This window comes from Falco biarmicus, chromosome 5 (genome assembly GCF_023638135.1).
Source record: "Falco biarmicus isolate bFalBia1 chromosome 5, bFalBia1.pri, whole genome shotgun sequence".
Classification (NCBI taxonomy): Eukaryota; Metazoa; Chordata; class Aves; order Falconiformes; family Falconidae; genus Falco; species Falco biarmicus.
The window spans coordinates 16,877,633-16,890,022 of NC_079292.1; the positions used below are offsets into that span (position 1 = coordinate 16,877,633).

The 12,390-nt window shown below is 42.7% G+C and overlaps 1 protein-coding gene across 2 annotated transcripts in view; it reads left to right on the forward strand.

The window, feature by feature from the left end:
* DNAJC2 (DnaJ heat shock protein family (Hsp40) member C2) overlaps positions 1-12,390 on the forward strand; it is a 19,279-nt gene continuing 6,889 nt past the window's right edge. Inside the window, exons 1-9 of one of the 2 annotated variants that reach the window (XM_056339190.1) lie at positions 1-232; positions 892-1,082; positions 1,711-1,786; positions 4,371-4,469; positions 7,315-7,456; positions 8,665-8,745; positions 9,520-9,585; positions 11,345-11,436; positions 11,535-11,656. In XM_056339190.1, coding sequence (XP_056195165.1) covers positions 175-232; positions 892-1,082; positions 1,711-1,786; positions 4,371-4,469; positions 7,315-7,456; positions 8,665-8,745; positions 9,520-9,585; positions 11,345-11,436; positions 11,535-11,656 — 927 coding nt within the window. In that variant the 5' untranslated portion in view covers positions 1-174. The remainder of the gene's footprint in view (positions 233-891; positions 1,083-1,710; positions 1,787-4,370; positions 4,470-7,314; positions 7,457-8,664; positions 8,746-9,519; positions 9,586-11,344; positions 11,437-11,534; positions 11,657-12,390) is intronic. The other variant, XM_056339191.1, reaches the window with a different exon arrangement.

Sequence of the window (12,390 nt, forward strand, 5' to 3'; positions counted from 1 at the left end):
GGCGGGGGGGCCGGGCCCCGCCGGGCCACTTATCTCGCCGCACGCCGCCGCCGCCCCGGAAGCGCTCGGCGGGCGCCTGCATGCGCCGGCTCCTGGCAACCGGCGAGGCGAGGCGAGTGGGGCCCGGCGCCCAGGCCCGAGGCTCGCTGCGGGCCGCCGGCCGCCGCCACCACCATGCTGCGGGGCGCGCAGGAGGGGCAGGTTACGGCTGTCACCAGGGCGCTGTCGGCCGGTAGGTGCCGCCGGGGCGGGGGGCGGGAGCGGCTCGGCCGCAGCTGGTGCGGGGCCACGGCCGGCGGGGCGGGGGGCGGCCCGGGCCGGGGGGGTGCAGGGTAGCCCTCAGCCGCCGGCGGGCCCGGGGCTTCCCCCGCTCCCAGCCACCGCGTGTGCGGCGGCAGTAGCCGCTCCGCTGCGGCGCTGGGGCTGAGCAGCCTTGCGCTGCTGCGGAACTTTCCCGTGCGTTGTGCGTTAACTCCGCGCCCCCCGCCTGTGGCGCCCGCCCCGCCGCTCGTTTGCGGCCGCTGTGCGGGCGGGGGGACCGAGGGGCGGCGGGGGGACCGGCCCGCACCCAGCGTTTGTGCCGCAGTTACCGCCTCTGCCGCCGCAGCGAGGAGGGTGTCGGGTGGCGTTTGGCGTGTGCGTTCCCCGCACTTGGAAGCGCCTTCCCGGACTGGAGAGCACGGCGAAGCTTGGGAGCTACCGCCCGACAGGCGCCTGTTCCGCTTCTTGCAGCCTTTAAAGCAGCCCGGTGTCTTTAGGGCGAGCTGGAAGGCTCGGCAGGCTGCAGCCTTGTGTGATGCGGGGCTTCTCTGGGCTTTTGATGGGGTTTAATTTAAGAAAGAAAAACCAAAACTGCAGAAGGTGAAGTTGCTTTTATGTTTTTGCTTATAGCGTCAGTACTCTGTCAAGTGGAACCTGTGGGAAGATGGTTTGAAGCATTTATTAAGAGGAGAAACGTAAATGTTTCTGCCTCTTTCCAGGAGCTGGAAGATGAGAAGGAACTTTCTGAAGAATCAGGGGACGAAGAATTACAACTTGAAGAATTTCCTATGCTAAAAACCCTTGATCCAAAGGACTGGAAGGTATTGAGTTGATACAGGCTTGCACTAATTTTTATTTTTGTTTTCTGGAAATCGCCCATCAAAGTTACCTGCCATTCCCAGCCGCTAAAGACCCCCTGCCTCCTCTCCTCCCACCCCCGTCTGAACTGGTTTGTGTCCCTTAGCATTATAATTGGGTTTCTATTTTCCACGCATAATCGGTTGATGAGGGCAAACTCACGTGTACGTTGGGATAAGCTCTTGGTCTTGAATTGTTGCTTTTCATTTTACTGCTTGTAAGCTGTAAACGCGTCTCTTCTCCCTGTTACTACCTCCCTTATTCTGGAGTTATATTAGCACTCTTTAATACTAAAAGAGAGCAAATCAGTTTTCCAATAATTGAACTTTCTAGAATTCAGTGCTTTAATCCAATCTAGATTAAGCTACTTCAGTTGCTGTAAGAGTGGCTTAATTCATTGATATTTGGTTATTCAATAATTATGGCATTTACGACAATTGTTCCTGTAACCTTTTCCTAATATTTATGGAGAAGGAAGAATTCTGCCTCTTGCTTTTAAAAGATGGGGAGGAGAACTGGTTTCCTGCACGTGTTGTGGCTTTTTAGGTCATATTTATCAGTGTTTATTAGGGTGGTTTTTTCCTTCCTCAGAATCAAGACCATTATGCAGTCCTCGGGCTAGGAAATATACGATACAGGGCTACTCAAAAACAAATCAAAGCAGCTCGTAAGTACCTTCATTTCATAAGCATACTTGTTTTTTTTTTTCCCCAGATGTACACAACTGTTTTCCGCGTGAAAATATATACATGTCATGGACAAGCTTTTTACTGTTTCACAGGTCTAAAAATGTCTGGTCTTTGATTTGTGTTGCTTACCAGCCTTCTAAATTCACATCACAGCTCTGAAATCCTCAGGCCTAAATCTAGGGAGTTGAAAAATCTCGCTGAGCTCACGTCTTTCTTGCCTGTGTGTTTTGTCAGTAGTCTTGAGACTATAACTGTACATTTCTGCGCTGCTGTTACCGTACTGATTAGATCAAGTGTTGCATGGGAATGGAGCAGTAGCTCTTGATTTTCAGGGTATTCGAGTAACTAAAAGTTACTTGGGCTACTGAGAAGCTTAGTTTTGCTCTTCTTGTTCATTTCACCACATGAAAAATGTGGAGTTCCTGTGGCTGGATCTCTGGGGTGTTACCAAGCTGTTAAACGCGTAGTCTTGTGAGGTTGTTTCCTTGACACTTTGGGTAAGTAAACGATAGAACTTGGAAGTGCTGGTGTGCTGCTTAGTGATATCATGGGCCTGTGTCTTAACCATGACATGATTCAGAACGGCTGCAGGTGATTGGGGCTATTCTGTGGTACTTGCGTGTGAAGGAACAACATGTTGGGCTTTGGAACTTATTTTTCTAGAAAGCGCTGTGACCAAGAGTTGCCTTTGCCAGAAGAATGCAAGTATTTAGTGGAGGAAGATTTTAAAGTACTCTGAAGATTGTTCAATAGCCTTTATGAAATAAGCTGAGGGTTTTGTGAGTTGATTTTGCAAAGGATTGCCTGTATAACTGTACTGGTGTAAGCAGAATCACTGTCCCCAGTGAACGCACTGATACTCCCAAATGAAAATAGGTGGAAATTACCAAATTATGAGCTTGCTCAGGAAATTGTTGCCTCAGGTATGTGTTGCTTAGCAGCACCACTGTGGAGCATATGCTCACACAGCATAGAGTAGCACCTATGCTGATGATGAGTAGTAGTCTCACTAATCTTGTTGAGCAAGAACGAGGGTATGTCTCTTTTTAGGATCCCAACAGCACTCAATTGTTACATGGTGGTATAGAGATGTGAGTCTTTCTCACCAGTATATACTGTGCTTTCTTATTTTTAAGAAGGGTTCTGATTTGTTTCTCAAAAGGCAGGTTGCCACAACTATTTGCGTGATGTCATCTCTCTGGTATTTATAGCAAGCCAAGAAGGTACGTTTTATATTGTATGACAAGATGGCTAGACTTTTTGGCAAAGAAGTCAGTTTAAAATCTGGTTTTGCTGTTTAAATACCAAGACAACCTGGTAGCAACTTTAGTAGATACTCTGTATGTGCTAGTTCTATCTTTGCATTTGTGGCCTAAGTAGAGAGAACTTGACCACAAACCCTTGTGTGTGTGCTTGATGTTATCCACAGGTAAGTACAGCAGTCTTCACAAGCTCATGGCTGTAGGTTCCTTGCTAAATTTCTTCTCAGGTTGTGTTCAGAACTTGACAAGGCATAGAATACAATTTTTATTTGATCTGAACTACTTTGCTTTTCATTAGAAACAATAGCTCAAATGACGTTAATTATTTTTCTTTATTTTTCCAGTATGATTGCACAGGGAATTGTATAATCTTGCACAATTAAGGTCCTGAAACTGCATTATACTTTTTGAAGCTAACTATGCTTACAGTTACTGAAGCACTTTGCTATGCATAATGTTAGAATAAGTCCCAGAGAATCAGTACTACTTCAGCTGATGAAGGTGGAATAGAGTTTCTGAGTTGTGGTTATTTTATGTTCCAGCAAAGATGAGATAATTTTAATTCTGACAATGGTGTTAAGTTGTAGGAGTGTTGGGGCCCAGGCAGCTAAGCCCAGCAACATCCTGGCTTGTATCCAAAACAGTGTGGCCAGCAGGGCCAGGGCAGATTGGCCCCCTGTACTGGGCACTGGTGAGGCTGCACCTCGAACACGGGGTTCAGCTTTGGGCCCCTCACTTCAGGAGGGACGTTGAGGGGCTGGAGCGTGTCCAGAGAGGGGCAACGCAGCTGGTGAAGGGTCTGGGGCACAAGTCTGGTGAGGAGCAGCTGGGGGACCTGGGGCTGTTCAGCCTGGAGAGGAGGAGGCTCAGGGGGGACCTTACTGCTCTCTGCAGCTCCCTGACAGGTAGGGGTTGGTCTCTTCTCCCAGATAACAAGTGACAGGACAAGAGGAAGTGGCCTCAATCTGCACCAGGAGAGATTTAGATTGGATGTTAGGAAACATTTCTTCCCTGAAACTGGGGTGAAGTATTGGAACAGGCTGCCCAGGGAGGTGGTGGAATCACCATCCCTGGACGTGTTCAAAAAAACCCGTGGCTATGGTGCTTAGGGACATGGTTTAGTGGTGGACTTGGCAGTGCTGGGGTGGTGGTTGGACTTGATGATCTTAAAGGTCTTTTCCAATCTAAATGGTTCTATGAAATCAAAGAAAATTCATTAAATCCTATCTGTTTTCTTCCTGATGTTTTTTTAAACTGTTGATGGTGAAGTGTTTCTAAATGTGATGCATCTATTTGCTAGATAAATCCATGGTTTTGAAACATCATCCAGACAAGCGAAAAGCTGCAGGGGAACAGATTGGAGAAGGTGATAATGATTATTTTACATGCATAACTAAAGGTAAGCAACTGATTTCTTTTGTTAGATACATTCTCAATCTACTTGATAATCTGAAATGTATTTGCAGCACTTCATTAGCCTTTTAAAGAATTATCAATTACTAAAAAGCCAGAGAAGTTCTTTTTCCATTTCAATGCCTCAATTAATAGAAATCACATTGATGTAACTTTCCTCTGGGTAGAAGCAGCATGGAGATGCAGGTGATAGATGGTGGTCTGCCGGGCCACTTGGAGACAAAACACAAACACTTAGAGCAATGCATGCAAAGCTGAACCACTAGAGGTAGCCATATACCCGGGATAAACTGGTGTGCTATAAAGTAGTTCCTCTAAGAGATGAACAGCGATTGGAAGATCTGAATTCTAATGCACTTATTCTGCCAGCAGAGCATCTGTTGATTTGATGTAGGATATCAGTTTCTTCAGTTGCTCTTTTTTGCCCACAGATGACAGAGTGAACTCAATTGAATAATATTCCCCTTCTTGCCTGTAGTGAAGTAGAACACCACTGCTGGCCAATTTCAAAACCATAGGGAGTGTTCTAGGTGTATGATTTACATCTCTAGAAATGCTTTGACTTTGGCTTTTTTGGTTTACTTAAATTAATTTTTTTGACTCAGTAAGGTTGAGGCAGGAGGAAACCTCTGAATTTGTGTGTTCTTGTGTTCTAAAATTTCTTCTTCTGAGTGTCTTCTTACAATACTAGTTAAAATGTTAGAAGTTGACATGTTAGATGAGCTGATGATGTTTTCAGCCTTCTTTAGAGTTGTCAAAAGGAAAAAAGTTGCCAAAGGAAATTTTTTTTTCCACAGTTACCATCCTGCCAGAAACTGGCAGGTATTTATGATAAGAATAACCTGCAGCTGAATTCAGGAATATGCTCTTTGTTCTACATTCAAGGAGCCAAATATGTTTCTGCTTAACTGCTTAAGAATAAACAGGAAAGAAGGCACAAAGTGGCATGGAAGAGGAGTAATGCTTCCAGGCTGCACCTTGCAGGAAGGAAATGCAGTAGTAGGGAAGGGGGAGCCGGAGTAGGAGCAAGTGGTAACGGAACAGAGACAAGAAACTGCCAAAAGCAGGAGTAGGTAGGTGGGATTCAGAGCTGGGTCTGACAAAGGAATGAGTGGGAGATACAGTGCCAGGGGAATCGAGTATCTGGGAGTAGAACTGGGGATCTGTATGGACATGACCTCTCTGAAGTGGAAGAGGAACCAACAGATGTGCACAGAATTTCTTGCATCAGGAAACCGGTGTGAGGGTTATTGAAGCTCCTAGCTTGCAGTGTAGGGGAGAACAGGGGTCGTTAAGAGTATTGGCCGAGGGGAAGGGAAGACTGGCAGGCAGCAGCTTCCTTCCTCTCTCCATTAACATGTGCAGTGAGATAGACTTGCAGAACCACAGAGCACCAAGGTCTCCTCCAGCTTATCACCTTCTAGGTGACACCTTCAGGGTCAGTGTCCTCTGTCCGGGGGTGCAGTCAGAGAAGCCCATGAATGATCACAGTGCAAAGTTGCTTTGACTTTCCACTCTTGCTGAAAAATAGTGGGCATTGTAGAGCTAACAGCCAAATTAACTCTACACTTCCTTGAGGAAAAAAGAAGAGTTTGCTTAAGCTACAGTGTGTGTGATTTCCAGGATATAAGATGCAGTAATGTGATGCTCCCCAACTGCAAGAACAGGGAAACTGAGAGCGCATGCGTGTCTTGGCTAGTACCTTTGTGGTACTTTATACTCTTTCTAAGTCTCAGTACAATTTCACTGTGAGCTGCAAAAATTCTAATGAATGGCTCCTGTTCTTGCCAATTCTGACATGGTATTAACTTGGGGACTGCTTCCACTCTGTGCCTCTCTTAGTAGACCGTTACGTAATCTGTCTGCAAGGATCTGGTGTAGGATAAAAGCCTGGAGATGTCACACCCAAACTCCCAGTGCCTGAACCAAATTTACTGCTTTAATATTACTTTAAATATAATATAGTTTATTACATCTTCATAGTTAAATGTGTTATTTTTCATTGTCGTGGTTTAACCCCAGTCGGCAGCTAAGTACCGTGCAGCCACTCACTCAGTCCCCACAGCCCCGCGGTGGGATGGGAAGGAGAATTGTGAGGAAAAAAGGTAAAACTTGAGGGTTGAGATAAGAACAATTTAATAATTGAAATAAAATAAAATTTATGATGATGATAATAATGAAAAGGAGAGGGAAGGAAAGAGGAATAAAATCCAAAGGGAAGGGCAGAAAACTTAAGTGATGCCTAATACAGCTGCTCATCACCTGCTGACGGACGCCCAGCCAGATCCTGAGCAGTGACTCCCAGGGCCCGGCCAACACACACACATGCTGCCCACCCCCAGTTTATATACTGAGCATGACAAATATCCCTTTGACTAGTTTGGGTCAGCTGTCCTGCCTGTGTCCCCTCCCAATTTCTTGTGCCCCTCCAGCCTTCTCGCTGGCAGGGCCTGAGAAACTGAAAAGTCCTTGACTTAATATAATAATTACCCAGCAACAACTAAAAACATCCCTGTGTTATCAACATTGTTTTCACACCACATCCAAAACACAGCCCTGCACTGGATACTGAGAAAGAAAATTAACTCTATCCCAGCCAAAACCAGGAGGACATTCATAAAAATTTTTCCTCCTACTTAGTCTAACAGGAATTGAAAGCAGTGCTATTTGGTGTCATTAAAATAATGAAGTATCAAGCTGTACAGAATGGTAGGTCAAATGCAGATCTGAAAGCATCTTTTGAATCAGTTGGAACCTTTTTTGAAACATTCCCAACATGTGGGGAAGACTCTCTTCAGTCTCATGTTGTATTTCTGGTAACTTTTTTTCAGCTTATGAAATATTGTCTGATCCTGTGAAACGGCGAGCATTTAACAGCATAGATCCTACTTTTGATAACTCCGTACCTTCCAAAAGTGAAGCAAAGGAAAACTTCTTTGAAGTTTTTTCCCCAGTTTTTGAAAGAAATGCCAGGTAAGCTACGTCAGACTGTCTCTGCTGTTGCTGGAGGATCAGCATTTGCAAATTCTTCTGGCATTGTCTTTGTAAACAGGTGTGGTTTCAAGGGATGCTGGGAGATGCATTGATTTGCTAGAAATGTAATACAAATAAAATAGTGCATTCTCTATGATTTCATTTTAAAATAATCTGAACTGTCACACTGGTCGTATAGAGTTTGACCCATGAGGTTAAAAAAAAAAAAAAAGTCTGTTCTCAGTTCCGTATTACTTACTGTCCTTTTTGTACAACACGTTGTTTCATCTTAAAATTATTCGCTATACCAAGTGTGTGTATGCTACTGACTAAAAATTCCTTTCTTTATGATTTTCTTATGAGGGTGAGACATTAACAGAAGACAATAGTTATGTTCACAATTTAGCTGGTTAAAAGAGAAGATAAATGTAACTATCAGTATTTGGTGGTTCTCTCTTAAGGTGTGTGACTTTTTTTCTGCATTTGATTCATGCTTGCCAATTAACTTTGTATTAAGGCTGTCACAATAGAAGTCTATTTCACCTTTTTACCTGTATGAGACGAGGTGTTTTATTGTGCGAGGCACTTTACAACACATTCTGAACAATCTGTTATTTAAAGTAGGTCCATTGAATATTTTATCAAATATTCCAGAGATTCAGACCTGGATCTGTGGTTGTCAGATGGGTTCCTTTCTCTGTTTGGAAATGGATGCTATGTCATGAAATAACAAATGCCTATGGAAGATTTCACCCTTTGTAGGGGAAAAAAACAGGATGGAGGCAGAGCATGCTTGATTTCCTCATACTGCATTAGAATGTGTGGGAAACTTCCTGTAGCCTGCCACAGAGCCGAGTTATTCACAGAGCACCTTTTGTCCACTTTCTGTAAGCTTCTCTACCGGGAAAATGTGCGTGGAGAATTGAATACCTACAAAGACAGTTTGTGCTCCATCAGATCTGCTTGTAGGCACACCGAGCTTGGGCAAGAGGAGTTTGTTTTTCTGGGGGAGCTCCTCAAAAAAGGCAGTCTGGAGGAGGATGTTCAGAAGAAACTCTCCTGTTCTCTTTCCTGATGCCCCTGTCTTGGGGGGGGGGGGGGGGGGTGTGTGCCCTCTAATTTGGTATTTTGAATCTGTACTTAACACATACCATGTTATGAAATAAGATTATATATATAATTTCTTGAATATATCCATTTATTTTCAGGTGGTCAAATAAGAAAAATGTTCCTAAACTTGGGGACATGAACTCCTCGTTTGAAGAGGTAGATGCATTCTATTCATTTTGGTAAGTTAGCCGATACCTCAGTTTCTAGTCACCGTATTCAAGCCGTGCACTATAAAGGACCTGCAGACTGTTTTGTATGTAGCTTTTTGGCTGTGGTCTGTTCTGACCTAGTAATGTCATGAAATTACCCCAAAGCTGTCTGGTGCCTTCCATAAAGCTGAGCTGGCTTTCTCCTAGCTAACACCTCTGCATCATAAACTCGGTTACAGTGGGAGCTTCTGGCAGTTCCTGACCACAGTGGCTGTGAACCAAGTTGACCCACAGACTAGAAGCGGGGTTCATCTCGCCTAACTTGTGATTTTTGTGGGTGTCTACTAGATATTTAAGCTCCCCTAGTTAAGTGAAGTCTGTCTAGTTCAATAAAGTCAGTAGGTTATGGCTTGACTTACCTGCTAAATACAGATACTTATATAAAGATCACATTAATTTCTCTCTGGACTCTACAGGCTGCACTGTATCTCCAGTGCCTATAACGGGAGCTTAGACAGCTGCACTGTAGGCATTTAGAGTTGGTGAGACTGATCCCATCCTAAAACTTATTCTGTCCTACAGTACAGAGAGATGTAAATCATTACTTTCAATAGCGTCTTATGTTTTGACCTAACAGACTGGAATTACTATAGGTACAGTAAAATTGTAAATTATGTATTATAAATTGTAAATACCAGTATAATTGCCTACAAAAACCTAACAGTAGAAAAGATAGATTATTTGTAATTCTCTTGCTGTTTGGGGTTTTTTATTCACGCTTTTTTTATTATTTATTTAATTTAGGTATAATTTTGATTCCTGGAGAGAGTTTTCTTATTTAGATGAAGAGGAAAAAGAAAAAGCAGAATGGTATGTAAGTAAAAAGAAATGTAACAGGGGACTGGGAGATTGACATAGCAAGATTTTCCAACTTTCTATTAGACTGTAATTCACATGAAGAAAGGTAGCCAAACTAAGACTGAATTCCACGCTCCCAGCTTAGCAGTCAGTCGTGGACGTGACCTGGACTGCCTGTGGGCTTCTCTTGTCTTATTTGTGTAGTTGAAGTAGCTCTGGCTTGCATCACAGAGGCATTTCTGAGGTGCTTTGAAATGTGTGTTCATTTAAGTCCAGACTTGCAGTTCCAGCAAGTCCCAAACACAGGTTGAACCTGGAGCCAGAACAGAGCAGATAAGTAAGCAGGTATTTCTCCCTCTGATTCTTTATTAAACTGCACTGAGACAAGTGATACTTCCTAGAATTTATAAAGATTAGTTCTGATGGCTTGCTGTTAATAAAAATTGTGTATGTATTGATGTAGTGATAGTTGAGTAACTCAGACCATGTTGCCATTGGAAAATACATACTGTTTTTATCCTTCCTACAGTTATAAACACAGAATGTTCAAGCTGGAGCACTAAATCATTTAGTCTAACACGTATTTCACAGGATGCAACCTTTCCTTTAGTTGGCCTTGTATAAACATAACTTGCATTGTATTAACCTCTTCTTCCAAGTCTGAATAGAAATCAGTTTTGTAGTTAGATTCAGTAGTTACTTTGCTTTGTGGCTACAAACTGCCATATTCAGGCTGTAGCTAGGCATTCGTTCCTCTTCTCTTACGCCTTTTCCTGCTATTAAATTTTTTGAGCCTCTCTGGACCCAGCGTTCTCTCCTGTGAAGATTCTGTGAAGGCACTGCAATCAGTTCCATATCACTTGTATTTTTTATAAATTGTACAGATTAATCTCTAGGCTTTTCATTGGATGGCCCTTGAATTATTTGCATAGCTATTTTTTTATGCTTATTCCTGTCATTGGTGTCCTTTTTAAAGAAATGTTTAGACAAATGGTACATAGTATGCTCTACTTGAGAGAGAAATATGTTTCATCTTCTGTTCAGATGGTTGTGATTCTTGTTATCCCTTCTTGCCAAAGGTGATGTTGCTCATGTCTTAAACCTTCAACCTACTCTAGCAGTCTCCTTACTGTGTTATGGGGATTGCCCTTTGTTCTGAGGTATATTGTCATGCATTTGGTTGTGTGGGTGAGGATACAGACCCCCACTAAAAATCTGCCTCTTTGACAGCACTGACAAATACTTCCAGATTATTTAGTCAGCCAATGTGTAATCAGTTTAACCCTGAGCTGTATTTTACGGGAGTGAACCCAACGTGATTTTACCAGACTGTCACAGTACTTCATAGAAAGTGTTTTTTCTGTGCAGATGGTTTACTTGACGTGACCTGTAATCTGTAAAATTGAGATAATGGGCATTGATTATATTGCTGCTCTTTAATTAAACTGTATACCAGCATTTCAGTTGTTTTGCTTGGGTTTAATGTTAGGTCAACAAGTAGATTGCGTTTTGGAAATAAAGTCCATGATCTCATTCCCTGCAATGAGAGATAAGCAGCTTGTTGTGTCAGGTTTATGTAGTTGTGTAAACACCTAGCATTTTTGACATGAGCTTGGGGCCTGGAACTTCATTTTTTGAAGTCTGTTTTTGAAGGATTCAGAGAAGAGCATCTGTGTGGGGAAACTTTTTTTTTAAAAAAAGTTTGTTGATGAATTTCTAACAGAGTGACACTGTAGGGTATTCGCACTGAACTATGCTTTCCCTTTTTTAGTCGAGATGAAAGGAGGTGGATTGAAAAGCAGAACAGAGCTGCCAGAGCCTTGAGAAAAAAAGAAGAAATGAACAGAATTAGGACACTTGTTGGTGAGCATAAAAATTGCTGGTGTTTCTAAGAGAGATTTACCAACTAACAGTGGAAATCTGGTTTTCTTTTGTACATGATGCATCCTTTCTTCTGCCAGACAATGCATACAGCTGTGATCCCAGGATAAAGAAATTTAAGGAGGAAGAAAAGGCAAAGAAAGAAGCAGAGAAGAAAGCAAAGGTAGAAGCAAAACGAAAAGAGCAGGAGGCAAAAGAAAAAGTAAGTTAACTACTTTATTTGGGTTGAAACCCCCTGGTTCATTCACACCTGATCCACTGCTTCAGCTTCTACATGTGTCAGAAAGCTACTGTTAGAATTATATTGGGGTTTATAGATGTGTTGTCTTTGATCCCTGTACAACAGGCAGTGCAAGAGTGACAGCCTTTTGAGAGTGAGATGAAAACAAGATGCACAGCTCTGAAACAAAAAATCCTTCTAACATTGAGTTCAGCTGTTGCATACGCTTCCTCTGGTTTCGAGGCAGTCATTAAGTTCTGTGGCCTACTTTCCTTTTTCATAAAATGGATACAGCTGCTTGCCTTGTGTGTATGGTCTGTGAAAGGTTAATTGGTATGAAATACTTTAAGGTGACATAACATATTTGATTAATATTAACAGTTTGGAAAAGATGGCTCTGAAAACAGCACCAGGAATGAAAGGGAACTGCAAGGTGCTAAAAAGTGACTTAAAAGACAATACTGGAGCACTGCAAGATAGTATGCTAATAATGATGCAGAGCATTCTTCCAAGCTTATACTCTTGGGGCAGGCATAAGAAATTTCGTACAGTTTTAAGTCTTCATTGTAAAGGAAATCAAGATTTATCAACTAGGAGTCCTCACAGTGAGTATGTCAATTAGTGTCAACTAGTACATGTTTGATCACCTCCCTCAAAATTCTTGGAAAACCAATCATTAAAGTATTGATGCATTTAAAAAAAAATAACACAAACCA